Raw genomic sequence first — 14,293 nt, forward strand, 5'->3', positions numbered from 1 at the left:
TTCTTCCTGAGCGTGCATGCAGTGTGTGCTTGTGCTGCATTCATAGCGATGGTAGACCAGTAATCACAGTCTGGGAATTTCCAACCTCAGAAGAGCATGTGTTTACATGATCAGCTCAGAAAACGAGGATGCTGAGATGGTTGGCCGTCAAACTAGTTGAAAGTTGGCATATAAGAGTCTGTCATTTCAAAATAAATAAAATAAATAGGGCAGCTGTACATCTGCACCTCTGACTAGTAATAAGGGCATTGTACTCTGCAATAGAAAATGCTAAGCGTAATTACATTCCTCAGCTAGTTTGGTTGGGGGATCTTTACCATAGGAACTTATCTGGACAATAACAGTGCACGTTAAGAGTGCCTTCCCATTGCTGGCATTTTGCATCACGCATATGGCAGCTGTATGACCTTGACGTTTAGGCTGTCAGGTACAATGAAAGGACTCCAGGGACTTGAACAATATAGACACGGTTTCCATTCAGACAACAGAAATTGGAAACCTCGGGTTATCAACATTTATGTTTTTCCAGGTCATTCTAGACTTGATGGAGTTCAAATCCTTACAGGGTGTGAGGAAGAAACAATCCTCGACTATACAATACAGATGTGACATGCGGTTAATGGGGCCATCGAGCTATACCACAGTTATCTGAGAAGACAGCGATATATAGAATGAAAACAGGACTGTTTGACCCAATTGCTGCTGGCAGGGAAGTATTTCACACACATTGACAGTAAGAGTCTGTTTCCATCTGTTAGGTGACACACAATAGAGAGAACAGCCTTAAGCACCGATAAACTTCAGCACTCTTCCAGGATTGCAGCTTTTTTCCATCCTGTGCATTCATGCCTGTCAAAATGTCCAGTCGGTTCCCTTTATCATCTGATCCCACACGAATGATCACTCTAAAACTTCCATTACCTGAACCTGAAATTCAGTTTATTAAACACTACCATCCTGTGAACTCTGTAATTATCTGTTCTTTCGTTGTGCATTCACTGAGGGCAGGAAACACGCCTGGCCAGGGTGGTGAGATCAAGTGGTCCACAAACAATGGGAAGCTAGCTAACAAACCCTCGGAGAAGGAAGTGTGGGGAGTATAGAGGATAGCAGAGTCTCAGTGGCGCTATTGTAACCAAAGGTTATTATTACCTCGTCCTAAGAGAAATGGAACAGGATGCATGGCTACCCGTGACTGCTCATCTGTCTTTATGTTTTGGCCACAAGGTCACCATTGCTACTACAGTAGTCCCTCCATATAATGCGGTTCATCTTTCGCGGATTGTTTTAATGCAATTTTGCATGTTTTTTTTTACCGAGCTTGAACACGCATTGTGTTCTGCTGTAGCACAGCCACATCAAATGAGGAGAGAATGGACCTGTCAACAGTAAAGATTAACAGTTAACACAATTTATTATTGATACACACAAAACAGAACAGGCTGAATAAATATAACAGCTACGTGTCTTTAGATATTTGGGGCTAATTTCATGTTAAATGCTGTTCGCTAACTTACCAAACATCTGTCCTCTCACACAAACTACGTGACGGAAGGATTTGATGCGTCGGGTTGAAGGTTTTGACTGACAGCTCATGTGTCCTATAGCATTAAAGAAAGGGACCAGAAACGTTCCAATCGATTATGAGATAGCCAATTAGAGGGTGCAGGGGTACAATATAAAGTGTGTGGTAAAAGGTTTACAGCCTTAAAACATATATAATAATTGTAAAAAGATTAAGCTGACGACTTCGCGGATTTCGCCTATTGCGGGTTATTTTTAGAAACTAACCCCCGCGATAAATGAGGGACTGCTGTACTCAGGTTCATTTTGCATATGAAACTAGGATTTCCTGGGCACTCAAGATCTATTGAATATTTAAATGCATTAATTGATAATTTCTTCAAAGTGGATGAACAGATTGAATTTATTGTACAAACTGTAGAGAATGTGTGCAATCAATTGTCACAGGATGTTGATTTGACAGACAGGAAATGTTTTCAGTGTTCACAACTTGGAGACAATAATAACATTAGTGCTTTCTTTTACACCAACATGAACGGAAGGAATTTTAAAGATCTACTGAGGCTTCCTGCACAGGTCTGGACTAGTGAGCGACCACTAAGGTTTGTTTTTATGGCTGATACCGATTATTAGTAGTCAAGGAGGCCGATAACCGATTTTTGGAGCTGATATTCATTTCCAGTAAAAGTGAAGATATTGGCGTCAAAATTTTGAATAATACAAACCCCAGCCCTTAACTTTGTTTAAATGCCTTTAAGCATGTTTATTAAACAGAATTTAGACAAAATTGTGAACATTTGAAAAGTGTAACAAAGTGCAGGGAGCTCTCCGGATCAGCAGCATGTCTAATAAAGTTAAATGAAAAATGTAATGGCTTCGTGAAATGTTAAATGAAACAAGGTTATAAAGTAAATAAAACAAAGTTAGATATTTTTTTACAGAAATGTGAGTCACATCAATCAAAACTACGGTAATATCTAGGTTTTAGGCTTTATCGCAGTATATATCTCGATATTCTGATTTCTCCTCTAAATCACTATATAAATATCAAATTCAACACTTTGATGCATAAAATGACATGAATATAATGATTGAAGACCCTTCTGTTGGATTGGAAATTTTCTTGCAAAAAGGGGGTCAAACCGGGCTGCTGCACTCCAGCTTTAAAAAATAAAAGTAAATAATTGCATGGTAATTTGCTTCGGTGTATTTTCTGGTTTCTTTGACATTTTATGTGGTGTGCGAGGAGACATGGACATGCGGAGTTTGAGGCATTCTTCATTTTGAAGTGGATGGCATTTCAGGTGGTGAAACTAATTTGTGGTACTGCTACCTTTGGTGGCTACGGTTTAGCGTCATATTTTGCAGATAAGCGTACTTTGTTCCACATTCACTGTGCCACCATGCCACCCATGAAGCACTATTATGATACAAATTCTGTTTGACAGTACAGACACTGTGTTCTCCTTTTTATTTAGCAGTGATTCTTATTATTATTTAGCCCTTTGGAAACTTTCCTGTCTCTTCCTGTGCAGTCTTTTTGACACTTTCTTCTCTATGCCCTTCTTCATGACTTGCTTTGCAGGTTGTGGAACATCAACATCAGACGTAAATATATTGTAACAGAAATAATGATCCATGAGAAACACAGAACTTTATCTGAATTTGAGCAATTCTTCAGAAAAGAGTGGTTTCAGCCCTACATCAATTACACAATTGGTATTTTTCACCACATGCTCCAGCCCTCCCCCGTCATCAGCAGGCGCTGGAAACAAAAGCACGCTGAGCTAAAACAATCATCTCATCAGTGTTGGTCTTTAACTCCTGCCATCACTACTGAATAAACTTTAGCACTCCGACTGATTTGCAATTGTAATCAATGTTAATGAACATCTGGGGGAAAATAAAAAAATAAAACTGAACCATTGTTTCTCACAATCAGTTCGACATTCACTTCCCAGGAAGCCTGGTGTTTGAATAAGGGTAAAACATTAACAGGTAATGATTAAAGTCTAAAGAAGGGTCCCGCAAACACTGCTAGTTTCTCCTTGTGCTAAGATTTGTTGGTCAGAGAAAATTACTACACAAATACAAATCAAAATAAGACCTGATCCAAACAAGGTCCAATTCTCAAAGTCATTGTTATGACAGGAATATACTGAGGTTGGAAGAAAAGTCTCACCCAGGCTGAGAAATCCTCACTGTGTATTTGAGAAGAGCCTGAAGGCCTTGCTCAAGAAAAAGACCCACAAGAATACTGTTATGGTGTTAAAATGGTGATGACAGTATAATTGTGGAATGAATAATACTAATTTGATACAAATATTGAAAAAAAAAACATTGAAAAAAAGAACTTCAAGGAGACCATAAACATCACTAATTGGAACTATTTGTTTTCTTATCATAGTGACAAATAAATGTGAGAATTTCAACCAGCAACAATTTACTTCCAAAAGAAAAAACGACACGCACATCAGTGTGTAGTGTTTGATTTTAGATTTACTAAACAAATCTATCAGTTTATGTGTTTGCAGTCGCCTCTTGTGAGTCTGTGAGAGCTGCGCGAGCTGTCGCCGTTTCCACACGGGGGTAAGAGCATAATTTCTCGCCCAAACCATTTTGGAGAAATATAAATATTTCATTAGAGTCTCATATACACTGCAGTAAATAATTTAGGTGCAATACAAATCATCTTGTCTGGGACTATTAACTAGACCATAGTGTACCCAAACTGATCAGCACAGGCATCCCCCATCAGTGCTTCAAAACATATTTCCGATCCCAAGCTGAAGTCAAATCCACACAAAAAAACTACTTTTCCAAGAACTGACAAATTAACACAGGACGGTACAATAAGTATTTACAGTACAGTATTTACTCTGCTGATGTCAAAGAGACAAATCGCTGAGTAATTTATTTGTAAGCACCTTGTAACAAATCCAGAATTCCACAATTATCCATTTGTGAAGTGCTCTGAACAATTCAAAAATCTGGACAAAAATGTAAATCAATAACAGCTGTTACTAAGAAACCCTTCCAAACGTGAATGCATGTAGTTTGATTTTGACACATTTATTATTAGTATGTATCAGAATGTACAACAATAGGTCATAAATCAAAGGCATCACTAAAATAGAAACATCGCAAATTGTTTGGCTGTTATTCTGTGATGTCTTAACAGATGACCTGATGGGCGATTAAACAACTTGTCAGCAGACCTGAACAAATTCAATGAGACAATATCTCTTTGACAGCGTTTATGACACACAGAGAATAAGCTTCTTTCGCCTGATGGTAAATATCCAAACATTTCACAAATCACAGTTTTCATAATGTAGTTGTGACATTCTTCTCAAAGAACAATTAACGGGGAATTGAAACCGCTACCACATGTTTTCAGTGTGCGCCCTGTCAGACTTTTATGGTCACTTCAGCAATTTAATTGCAGGAGGCTGTGTGAGGACCAAAGCAAACTGAATAACAGCCTCTGCTCTGTTCAAGCGGCAGCAGCTCAAGGGTTAACAGCTTCTGCTTCAAACTTCAGACACCCTGGTCTGAAACCACCTCAGTGATACCGACATGTTAAAATATCACGGCTGGGACAGACAACACACACACACAGGCAGCTGTCCTGGGAGGTCCCAAGTTCAAGCCAGAAGGCCACATCTTCTGTGGCACAGGAATTATTTGAGATTGAACATACGAGTACACTGTAAGAGCATCGCAAGACAAGACCCTGGGGTTTAGCTTTCAGTATACGAAGATCTTCAGATTTGGAATTCGTTTTTCAAAGCCTTCCACCACAACATTAAGTAGTCGTTCACTAACTGTGGTTTAACAGGATGCTGCCGGCGGGGTTAATGGTACCAACTAAAGTCTAAACATGCATCCCTCCCATTGGATCCGCCTCTGCAATGAGAAGCCCCGTTCAAAATGACAAAATCATCGTCATCAATGACAAACCATTCAGAACGCAATTGGTCCAGTAACCTTCGCTCTTCAGACATAACAATGTGGCTCTGATGCCAGCATCTGTTAGCGGCCAACTGGCCGGGGACCATGGGAACCAGGCCGGGAGGCGGGAGCCCGTGTGGCACGTCCAGCGAGGTGCGTGCTCTGCAGTGGGAACAACTCATAACCCTGCAGTCTGCTGGCAATCCGGCTGGACCTAGCCTTTCAATGGAGGCGTGCAAATCACTCTATTGGTTTCATAATCAGCATAAAATTGCCTGAAATGACATATGGAATTTAATATGCACTATCTCCAGGTTAAACGTCCTTCAGAATGATAACCAGCAGCAGAGCCTGATCCACCTGCAGAGTGTAAAATGATAAATGAGCACAGTCTGTCCAGTGGAATTGCCCTTGAAGCTCGTATCAGAGAATAACTTGACAGCGAAATCAGCAAATGCTGCAGCAGCCTATGCCGAGGTCATGAGGTTATAACAACGTCATAACACTTGTTCAGAGATCACCTTGAATCAATGACATCACGTATTCACCCTGATCAAAGCACCTTCCTGACATTTACAGGATTTGCTCCAAAGGGGAAAATAAGGCTAGCATTTTCAAAATATTTAACCGAGTTACTCGCCGATTCCTCCTGCAAATGTGCTGAACTCAGCAAAAGTGAACAGCCAACGGTCAAACACGATTCAGTCTTCAGTATGTGGGCTGACAAGATTACAGTCCTGTAGCTCTACGCGTACTATATCTGGGCTGGGCTCTGGTTTCAAAGCATCCAATCACAAAATGCAGACTAACATTAGCATCAAAGGAGACCACACAGTTAAGAGAAAGCCTCAGTGAGACATCTGCGTCCCGGTGAGCAGGAAGTTTAGTAAAATGAAACACACAAACTGTTCTCACCGTCATCTCATCTGTGGGTTGAGTTTAATCATTTCATCTGATTGACCGTTTGACTCTGTGATTTAAAGTATTAATTAACGATTGATTAAAATCCTAAAGTGTAGCTCTATTTCAGACTAAATGACTATTTGACCCACCAGATTCGTCTTGGCCGTTGACAATTTGACCTGATTGAATCGATTACCGGTAATTGTTAAATACAGCGTCAATCATAGTTTGCAAAATATTTAGACATTTTTTTAAGATCAATGACATTAAAATAATGGTAGCACAGTAGCGTTAGCTTCACTTAACAACCCTTAGCTGGGTCATTCCTGGCTGCTGGTGACTTTTCAGTGTGAAAAAAATATGAATTGTTTGTGTTTTTAACTTTGTATCAGTTAAATGACATATTGAACCTTCAGGTACTTGTATTGGTAAAGCTCAAGCACTTAAATAAAAATTAATATTAAGAAATGAACTGTGAAAGTTTATATACCTAACAGGGTGGAATATTTTCAACTAAATTAGCCATTGCTCTATGAAAGAGCAAACTTATCTATCTGTCTCTCCAGACTTAAACAGTACTTTAGTCTATAGATCAAATATGTTTTGGAATTTTTTCAAAGGTGGTTTACTTTCTTCATAATTTAGACTAACAGGGTGGAAATTTAACAGTAGGACATACAGATTAACAACATAAAACTGGCACACACAAAAAGGCAACAGATTGTTGATGCTCACCTCACTTTGCTCTTTGTAGTTCTCTCCTAAAGAGAGATCACACTTCCTGAACGTTAGTTCATGAATTGTCGTTTTCTTTCGTTCAGAAGGCTAAAAACCACAAACTAACAGGTGGAACGCAATTTAGGGGACACTCAATAAATTCAATAAAAATAATAAATAACATTAATAAATCAATTTTTATATATTTATAATTAAAGAGCTTTTAACTTGAACTACACAATAATAAAGACATATTTGTACTTATTTATAATTATACTGCAAGTGTTTCTCATTGAAACTGTAAATTTGCTTTGGGGACATCATTAAATGGCATGTATGCCTAAAAAGGTCATTAAAATAAAATTGTAAAAATGCATTACATGCATTATTTTGTGTTAATGTTATAACCTCAATCTATAATAAAAGCCTTTCATTATAAACATGTGATTTATTTTAAGTAAGATATTAAGAGTTATTTCCTGTGGACGGAAAAGGTGAAATGTTTAATTAGCGTAAAACCTAGATAACGTAAAAAACATAAATTAACTCCCACATAAGAAAATAGACAAAGACGATAAACAACTTCAGCCCGTCATTCCGGTGGCTTGACGGGCTGACTCGGTGGGCATGTCCGGACATTCTCCCCCCAACGAGCCGCCGAAGCTGGAACTCTGACCGGAGGAACTTTTCATTTGTACTTCAGTAAAGTTAACTTCTTCAGGCTAACTCGCACCTGAGAGCTATCCTCAATGTCTTACCTGATAAATGTCATGGACGTGAAAGTACCCAGAGAGTTCTCCCAGTCTTCCAGCGTATCTCCACAACAACTCTGCCCCAACTTCATCAACCAAGGTCGGCTCCGGGACTGCGGCCGCGGCGGCGGCGCTCCGCCTCGGGATGGGACGAACGACACTGCGCGTCACCGTGTCGAGTGCGCATGCGTGAATCCCCGGATTGGTGCGTATCGCTTTAACAGAAACCCACGTGACCCGGACAGGAGTCGTGTCGTTCGGAAGTGCCGCGACAAAAGGAAACGAAATGTATCGACTTGTCGCGGGTTCGTGGACGGAGATTACATTGTTTGCTGTCGCCTATTGGATTTCCGCTTTGCTTCCATTCATGGATCGTTCTCGGAAATGTGTGAATTAATCCATTTTTAGTGTGTTATTTCATATGATTGAACACTTTGGTTAATAAAATCCCATATAAACATTTTAACTCTGAATTTTATTACATACAAATTTGCTATAATTTACATGCCAACTCTTGAGCATTTACACAAACAAGCACAATTTGAACTCTTCACATGAACAACTTCACTCAGCAAACAAGCGGAGGAAATGATATTATACAGAGATGATCATAGTTTAAGTGGGAGACTAGCAATTGAATAAAGATTAAATATTATTTCACAGGCTAATGTTGGGTTTAGAGTTTTTCCATCTTTTTTTCATTTTGTTTACCTGCAATGATTTTAGATCTACATTTGAGAGATCAACAGTGTCGACACAGTTTGTGTCACGTGTCAATACGCTCCTTGAGGTCTCATTAACCCATCACTAGCCCCGCCTCCTCCTCCCCGCATGAGGTCATCTGCGAGGGAGGCACATCAAGCAAGGCAAACTACCCCCTCCTTCCTCCTCCTTCCTCCTCCTCCTCCTCCTCCTCCTCCTCCTCCTCTCCCCCATCCCCACATGCATGCCTCATGGACGTGCCCGGATGCGGGCGATGCGACGCGCATGTATTTGGGACAACCGTGAGATGCAGGCTGGTAAACGTTGCTGGTGATGTGACACAGTCCGGTTTTGGAACTAGTGATAATCCCTCTTCAAATAATTCCGATATTTAAATTGATTTGGATACTTTTGAGCATAATAAATTATGATTCATGCGAATTGTAATAAATAAATGAATAAAAAGCAACAAACTAACAAAATAACTTCTTAGAAGCCTCTCAAAGAGAACTACATGATCTGTTTTTATTAGTTACAACCTCATAAAATAGATGACAGTGTGATGATGATAGTAAAAGTGAAAGAAAGCCATGACAAGCAGAAAGAGTATTTAGATGGAAGAGATACTTGAGTCTGTCTAAAGCACTGATTCTCGCAGCATTTTTATTCTTACAATTTCCACAGGCTGTTTCATTTTTGTGCAGCGAGATCACCTTTTCTCCAGTAAGCCAAATATCAGAGTGCATAAAAATATTAATATAATCATTTAAGTCACTCTTAAAGCAATATTGGCAACCATTGTCTGATTGTAACAATTTTCTTTTTTTTCTGTTTGTATCTTTGGAATTTTGGATAAAATTGATCTTTTTGTCATTTGGCTGATTTAGATGAAGCAAGTAATTGAATTAACAAACAATAATTTAACAATTCTCAGCTCCACTCAGTCCAAGTATGTGTAATTACACGTGAACTTTTATCTCATAAATATATCTTGTGTCTCAAGTTATTTCCTCATTAAACCCAATGAAACTGCTGCAATAAACATCAAAGGACATTTCAAGTTAAATGACATCACCTGGAAATACCGCTTTACATCAGATGTACCAGTCTCTAACAGAAGCACGCAGTACCTGCTATGCATACTCGTTATGCCCATTCAAATCTACTTTTGTATACAGATAATATTTTGAATGAAAGAACTGTTATTAAAGGAAGTAGATCATGTTTTCTACCACCACCTGTGTAATGCATCTAACTAGAAGCAATTTGACGGGCATTTTTTTAAAGTAGCAGTCTAGAGCGGTAAACTAATGATGCACATTAGAAGAAGCTGGTTTTGAAACAGCTGTCAAAGCTTTCCTGTAAATTTAGCCTCCATCATTTAGGCTTGTATGAGTGGCCCTTAAAAGGATGCCATTCAGTAGCTCGACCCTGAATCTGAGTCTACTGCACATTTGAACATTTAATCCTAATCAGCACAGACTGTTTTATTAGCAAGACACTGAAACTCGTAATCAGGTAAAAGCTTCACCGAAGGAGCAGAACTTTAAAGACCGTTCTTAGTCTGACCAATAAAGCTGACAGATTACTATATTTTATCCTGCCTTTAAGGATAACATTCGGCCATTATTTTTTAATATAATTTCATTTTGCTACTTATTTAAGCTGCAACACAAAACAGTCACTTTTATTATTGTACAGTGAACTGGCATACCTAAAAGTGAAATGTTGTCAACACCCTTTCCGGGGCTTCCAACCACATCCCAGTGATCCCAGTGATCCCAGTCCTCTGTGTGAGGCGGTGCTCTATGGTCGGTGTGTTTTCACAGCAGTGTGGTGGGCGTCACGGGGTCAGCGAGGCTCCTCAGATGGCTGGGAACGGGCAGACACTGGCAGAGAAATGCACCATGTCTGCAAGTCAGAAGACCACCAACTGCTCAGCTCCTCAAACAGAGCGAGAGAGGGCTCCGGACTTCTCATGCAGACGGCATCAAAGGCGCGTGTGAACAGCACGAGCATCGTGGAGAACACGGGGTCGATACGCTGGGCCGACAAGGCCATCGCCGCCCACTTCCTCGGAGTACAGGCGAACCGATATCATTCGTGAACTCTTCTGATGCAAACAGAAAGGCCAATAAATGAGCACAGAAATGTTGCACGAGGAAACGGGTAGAAACGGACTCCGTTGTATTTTAGGTACGTGAAAGAGTTTATTGAGAAGCATTCTACAGTGTGAAGGTGTGCACAGGTCAGAATTAGTCAGAGTATTCCTGCCATTGTTCAGGTAGCTTAGACCCCCTACATTTGAATATCTAATACATGCACTTTATTTTCTAATGTGTGACATAACTTTGAATTTGAATGAAACATTGTGGGTTAAAGCAAATCCTGTTTAAAGTAATAACGGCAACAGAGTGTTAAAAGTTAGTAGGTGCTACCGATTTGGTCTTAATGCGCCCACGAGCTGCATTCTCTCACCGCTACATCCCAAAACTGGCATTGTTGGTGATGCCCAGGATCAGCTCCATCAGTTGTGTTAATAAAACCAAAATACTTTATATCCTTCCTTGCCGAACGTCGTCTGACGAAGAGGTTATCCAGAAGACGTCTTAACTTGTCCCCAGTAGGACATGCGAGTATGAATAATTGAAACAATGATGGCTGAGTTCCATTTAGCTGCATCGGTCTCAGTCGTCGTGGTGATGCTCTGCCTGCTGGCTCACTGTCACAGCATCATGACTTACTGGGGCGTTTGCACAGCACAGAGCAATCGTTAATGTTATTAGTGCTTTTCCTGCTATGACAGATCAATACGTCTGTTGGGTTTATTATCAGCACAGACATGGTATGATAGAAACCTGAAACACAAGCAGGCTCCAGGAATGCCAAGTGGAAACCAACGAACGGTTTAGAAACCATTTGGCCACCATCCCCTCGAGCCCCCACCGCGTTTAGAAAGCCACGCATGCCTGCGCTCAAGAACAGGAGTCTTCCTTCATAACTCACTGCAGAAAACAATGACAAACCAAACAGGAACCCATACTTCTCTGCACCGCCACCTCAGCGAAAGGACGTCCATCGAAGTTTGATCTTTTTGAAATGTGCAACTTGGTTTAGCACGAGTTCCGATGTGATTGCATAATAGTTTCTCCGGCTCATTCTCATGAAGTTACTTTTGTCTCAAGTGTCAAGTAATGACAAGTAGAATACAACTTCGCCAGTCATTGCCTAACAGAGGCCTGAGGGAATTGCTATCCTTCAGACTGTATCCTTGCTGGGACATATTGGATTATGAAAACTAACCATTAATTCAAAATGGTTCTTTATCCAACATGGAGCGCTTCCTTGGAACATCAAATGGAATGTTTGTACCAAATAGAACCTTTTGTAGCAAGAGGAGGGGAATGCATGCTAAAAATAAAGTTTGCACTTGTGTGAATAGAACCTTTGCAGATTCTCCATGCTGTGTAGTTACTGCCATCTAATGGTCGTTGTGTGAATTACAACACATTTAGTAATCAGGAGGTCTGCAAATCAAGCATTATTATGCAATTCCTTTTATTAATCCAATAAGTGCCAAATGATAAATAGTGAATACAGAGGGGGGGGGGGCAAGCCATCCAAGAGCACAGTTTACAGCCCCCACGATAGCATTAAATATACAAAATGCCATTGTTTTCCATCTGCTGCCAAGTTGCCAAGTAGAACTACAAAACTTTACTTCCAAACACGCATTAAATGCCAATTCTCAGTATTCTCATAAATGAGAACAGCTTGGAAAAGATAATCTATTGCAAATATAGATTGACTAATGCCCCCCCCCCCCCCCATCAACTTTTGAGTTTCTTTATTCGTATTCACTTAACACTATTCCCTCTGGGCTGCACTTAAACATATTCAAAACTTCCTTGGCTGCTGGATGACAAAAGTCCTGGGGGAGTGGGATTTCTCAATTGAAGGTCGCACCTTGCCGTGCCTCACACTCACCGGAGTCTCTGGAAAGTCATGACTCAGCTGCAAATACACCAGGCAAGGGGGTTAATAACTACAAAGAACTCATGCCTGACCGGCACTAATCCGGTTTCCTCAGCAGGCATGAACAATGCAAAAGGGAATGCTTTTGTTTACCTTGTCGAGCGTTCCCGTCAGAAGAATACCAACTTGTTGCATCCTGTTGGATGTGGCGAGGGACCTTTTGCAAATTCACAGGTTTCGAACAAGAGTTTCACATTAAATTTACAGCTAATTTATTTAGTCTACACAAGTCTACAGTGCAAACAAATTTCCTATATTTCGCATCTTACCTCCATTTCTCAGGCCTTTTGGTCTCCTTCTCTGGGGTCCCATGGGGGGTAACTTCCTCCACATTTTTCTTGGCCACCCGTTTGCCACCAGCTTTCACTACAGGCGCAGAGAAGAGAGCAGATTAGGTAGATGAAGCAGTACAAGGATGCATTGTTGAGACCAACCTTCTCTTTACTGGGAAAAATCTAATCGTAGATAATTTTCAACAGTTACAAAACAGAACAATTTAGATTGAGAAACTTAAACAATTGAAGCTTTTCTAGTGTTATATTAATGTGTAAAAATACTGCAGATGGTCAGAGGATGATAGAGGGTAAATGCTCTGTCAGGTACGTGCAACTTTAACAGTAGATTAAATCCTCAGGAGTCTGAAACTGGCATCACAGCAGTGAGTAAAAATATTTGCATCCCAAAGTCCATATAGTTTCCAAATTATCTAACATTTGCTGTTCATTATTATTATGAGTTAAATCTCAAGTCAACCTCATAAATGTAATGTAACAGTAAATTGAAAAGAAACTCAGAAGTTAGACAGCCTGAGATTTGGAGTCGCATTAAAATAAAATAAAATAAGAGTCTCCCGCAAGAATTAAACACCAGCATTTTATCTTAAATATTTGACATTACAAAAAGTGTGATTCGGACATTCGCCATTTCACTGTCAATAAAACAACGGTTGAATTCTACCTGCAAAACGATAACACAAAGAAAGCAAGGAGACAAAATTAAAACACAATCCGAGAATTTGTTCTGCAGTCAGTCTTAACAAGCTCAGTGACGTCATTATAATTGAGGTAAAACACAAAATACAACCGCGGTAATAAAAAATAATAATCAATACATCTGCATTCCGTGAATTCGCAAGCATCCAGCAGATGTCGCCATTTGGAACAGAATGCTACGGAGGCCTGAAGAGCGGCTGCAGAAAATCAGCCTGATTGATGCTGAAATCAGCAAATCCGTGCACGAGATTCGATCACAGTAAAACACAGTGCGTGTCATAAGGATCTAAAAAGCAGCCGAGATGCTTCGTGCTCCTTCGCTGGTTCTCGGCCTGCGCCAGCGAATTCTGGGTTGAGCAGCGCCGAACGACGAATCTTCGTCTTCGAGCATAAAACAACGATCAGCGGCTGCAGAAACGCGTGAAGGTGAGTTTACCTGCGGGGGGGCGGCCTCCTTTCAGGGGGGGGCGGCCTCCCTTCAGCAGAGCACCGTCCTTCGCTGCAGACTTGCTGAGCTGCTGCACCATTACGATACTCTCAGCGGGAAAAGTCAAAGGGAAACCAAACTCTTAGTTCACAACGCCCACTTTGTTGTTTTTATACGCAAGCTGCGATGACGTCACGTGCAGCGGCAGGAAGCCTCCAGCCAGAAAGGCGCACCGTCCGAGTCGTTCCACAACTATGGAGAGAAGCTGGGACAATGAAACAGTCTGT

The 14,293-nt window shown here is 40.5% G+C and overlaps 1 protein-coding gene across 1 annotated transcript; it reads right to left on the bottom strand.

Moving 5' to 3' along the window:
- Positions 1-12,430: 12,430 nt before the first annotated feature.
- Positions 12,431-14,122, bottom strand: LOC137912849 (death-associated protein-like 1 homolog). The gene is made up of 4 exons (XM_068756979.1): positions 14,016-14,122; positions 12,857-12,953; positions 12,681-12,744; positions 12,431-12,566 (listed from the first exon to the last, which is right to left on the bottom strand). Exons 1-4 carry the CDS (start codon positions 14,104-14,106, stop codon positions 12,450-12,452), a joined length of 369 nt encoding a protein of 122 aa, XP_068613080.1. The 5' UTR covers positions 14,107-14,122; the 3' UTR covers positions 12,431-12,449.
- Positions 14,123-14,293: the final 171 nt, after the last annotated feature.

Source organism: Brachionichthys hirsutus, unplaced genomic scaffold (assembly GCF_040956055.1).
Source record: "Brachionichthys hirsutus isolate HB-005 unplaced genomic scaffold, CSIRO-AGI_Bhir_v1 contig_916, whole genome shotgun sequence".
In the NCBI taxonomy this organism is placed as follows: Eukaryota; Metazoa; Chordata; class Actinopteri; order Lophiiformes; family Brachionichthyidae; genus Brachionichthys; species Brachionichthys hirsutus.

What these genes read in the sequence shown, in the direction of transcription:
- LOC137912849 (XM_068756979.1), bottom strand. Translation starts at nt 14,106, where the DNA reads ATGGTGCAGCAGCTCAGCAAGTCTGCAGCGAAGGACGGTGCTCTGCTG. An exon ending in AGGAGGCCGCCCCCCCGCAG is followed by an intron (nt 12,954 to 14,015) that starts GTAAACTCACCT and finishes CTGCGCCTGTAG; the next exon opens with TGAAAGCTGGTGGCAAACGG. An exon ending in TGACGGGAACGCTCGACAAG is followed by an intron (nt 12,567 to 12,680) that starts GTAAACAAAAGC and finishes GTGTATTTGCAG; the next exon opens with CTGAGTCATGACTTTCCAGA.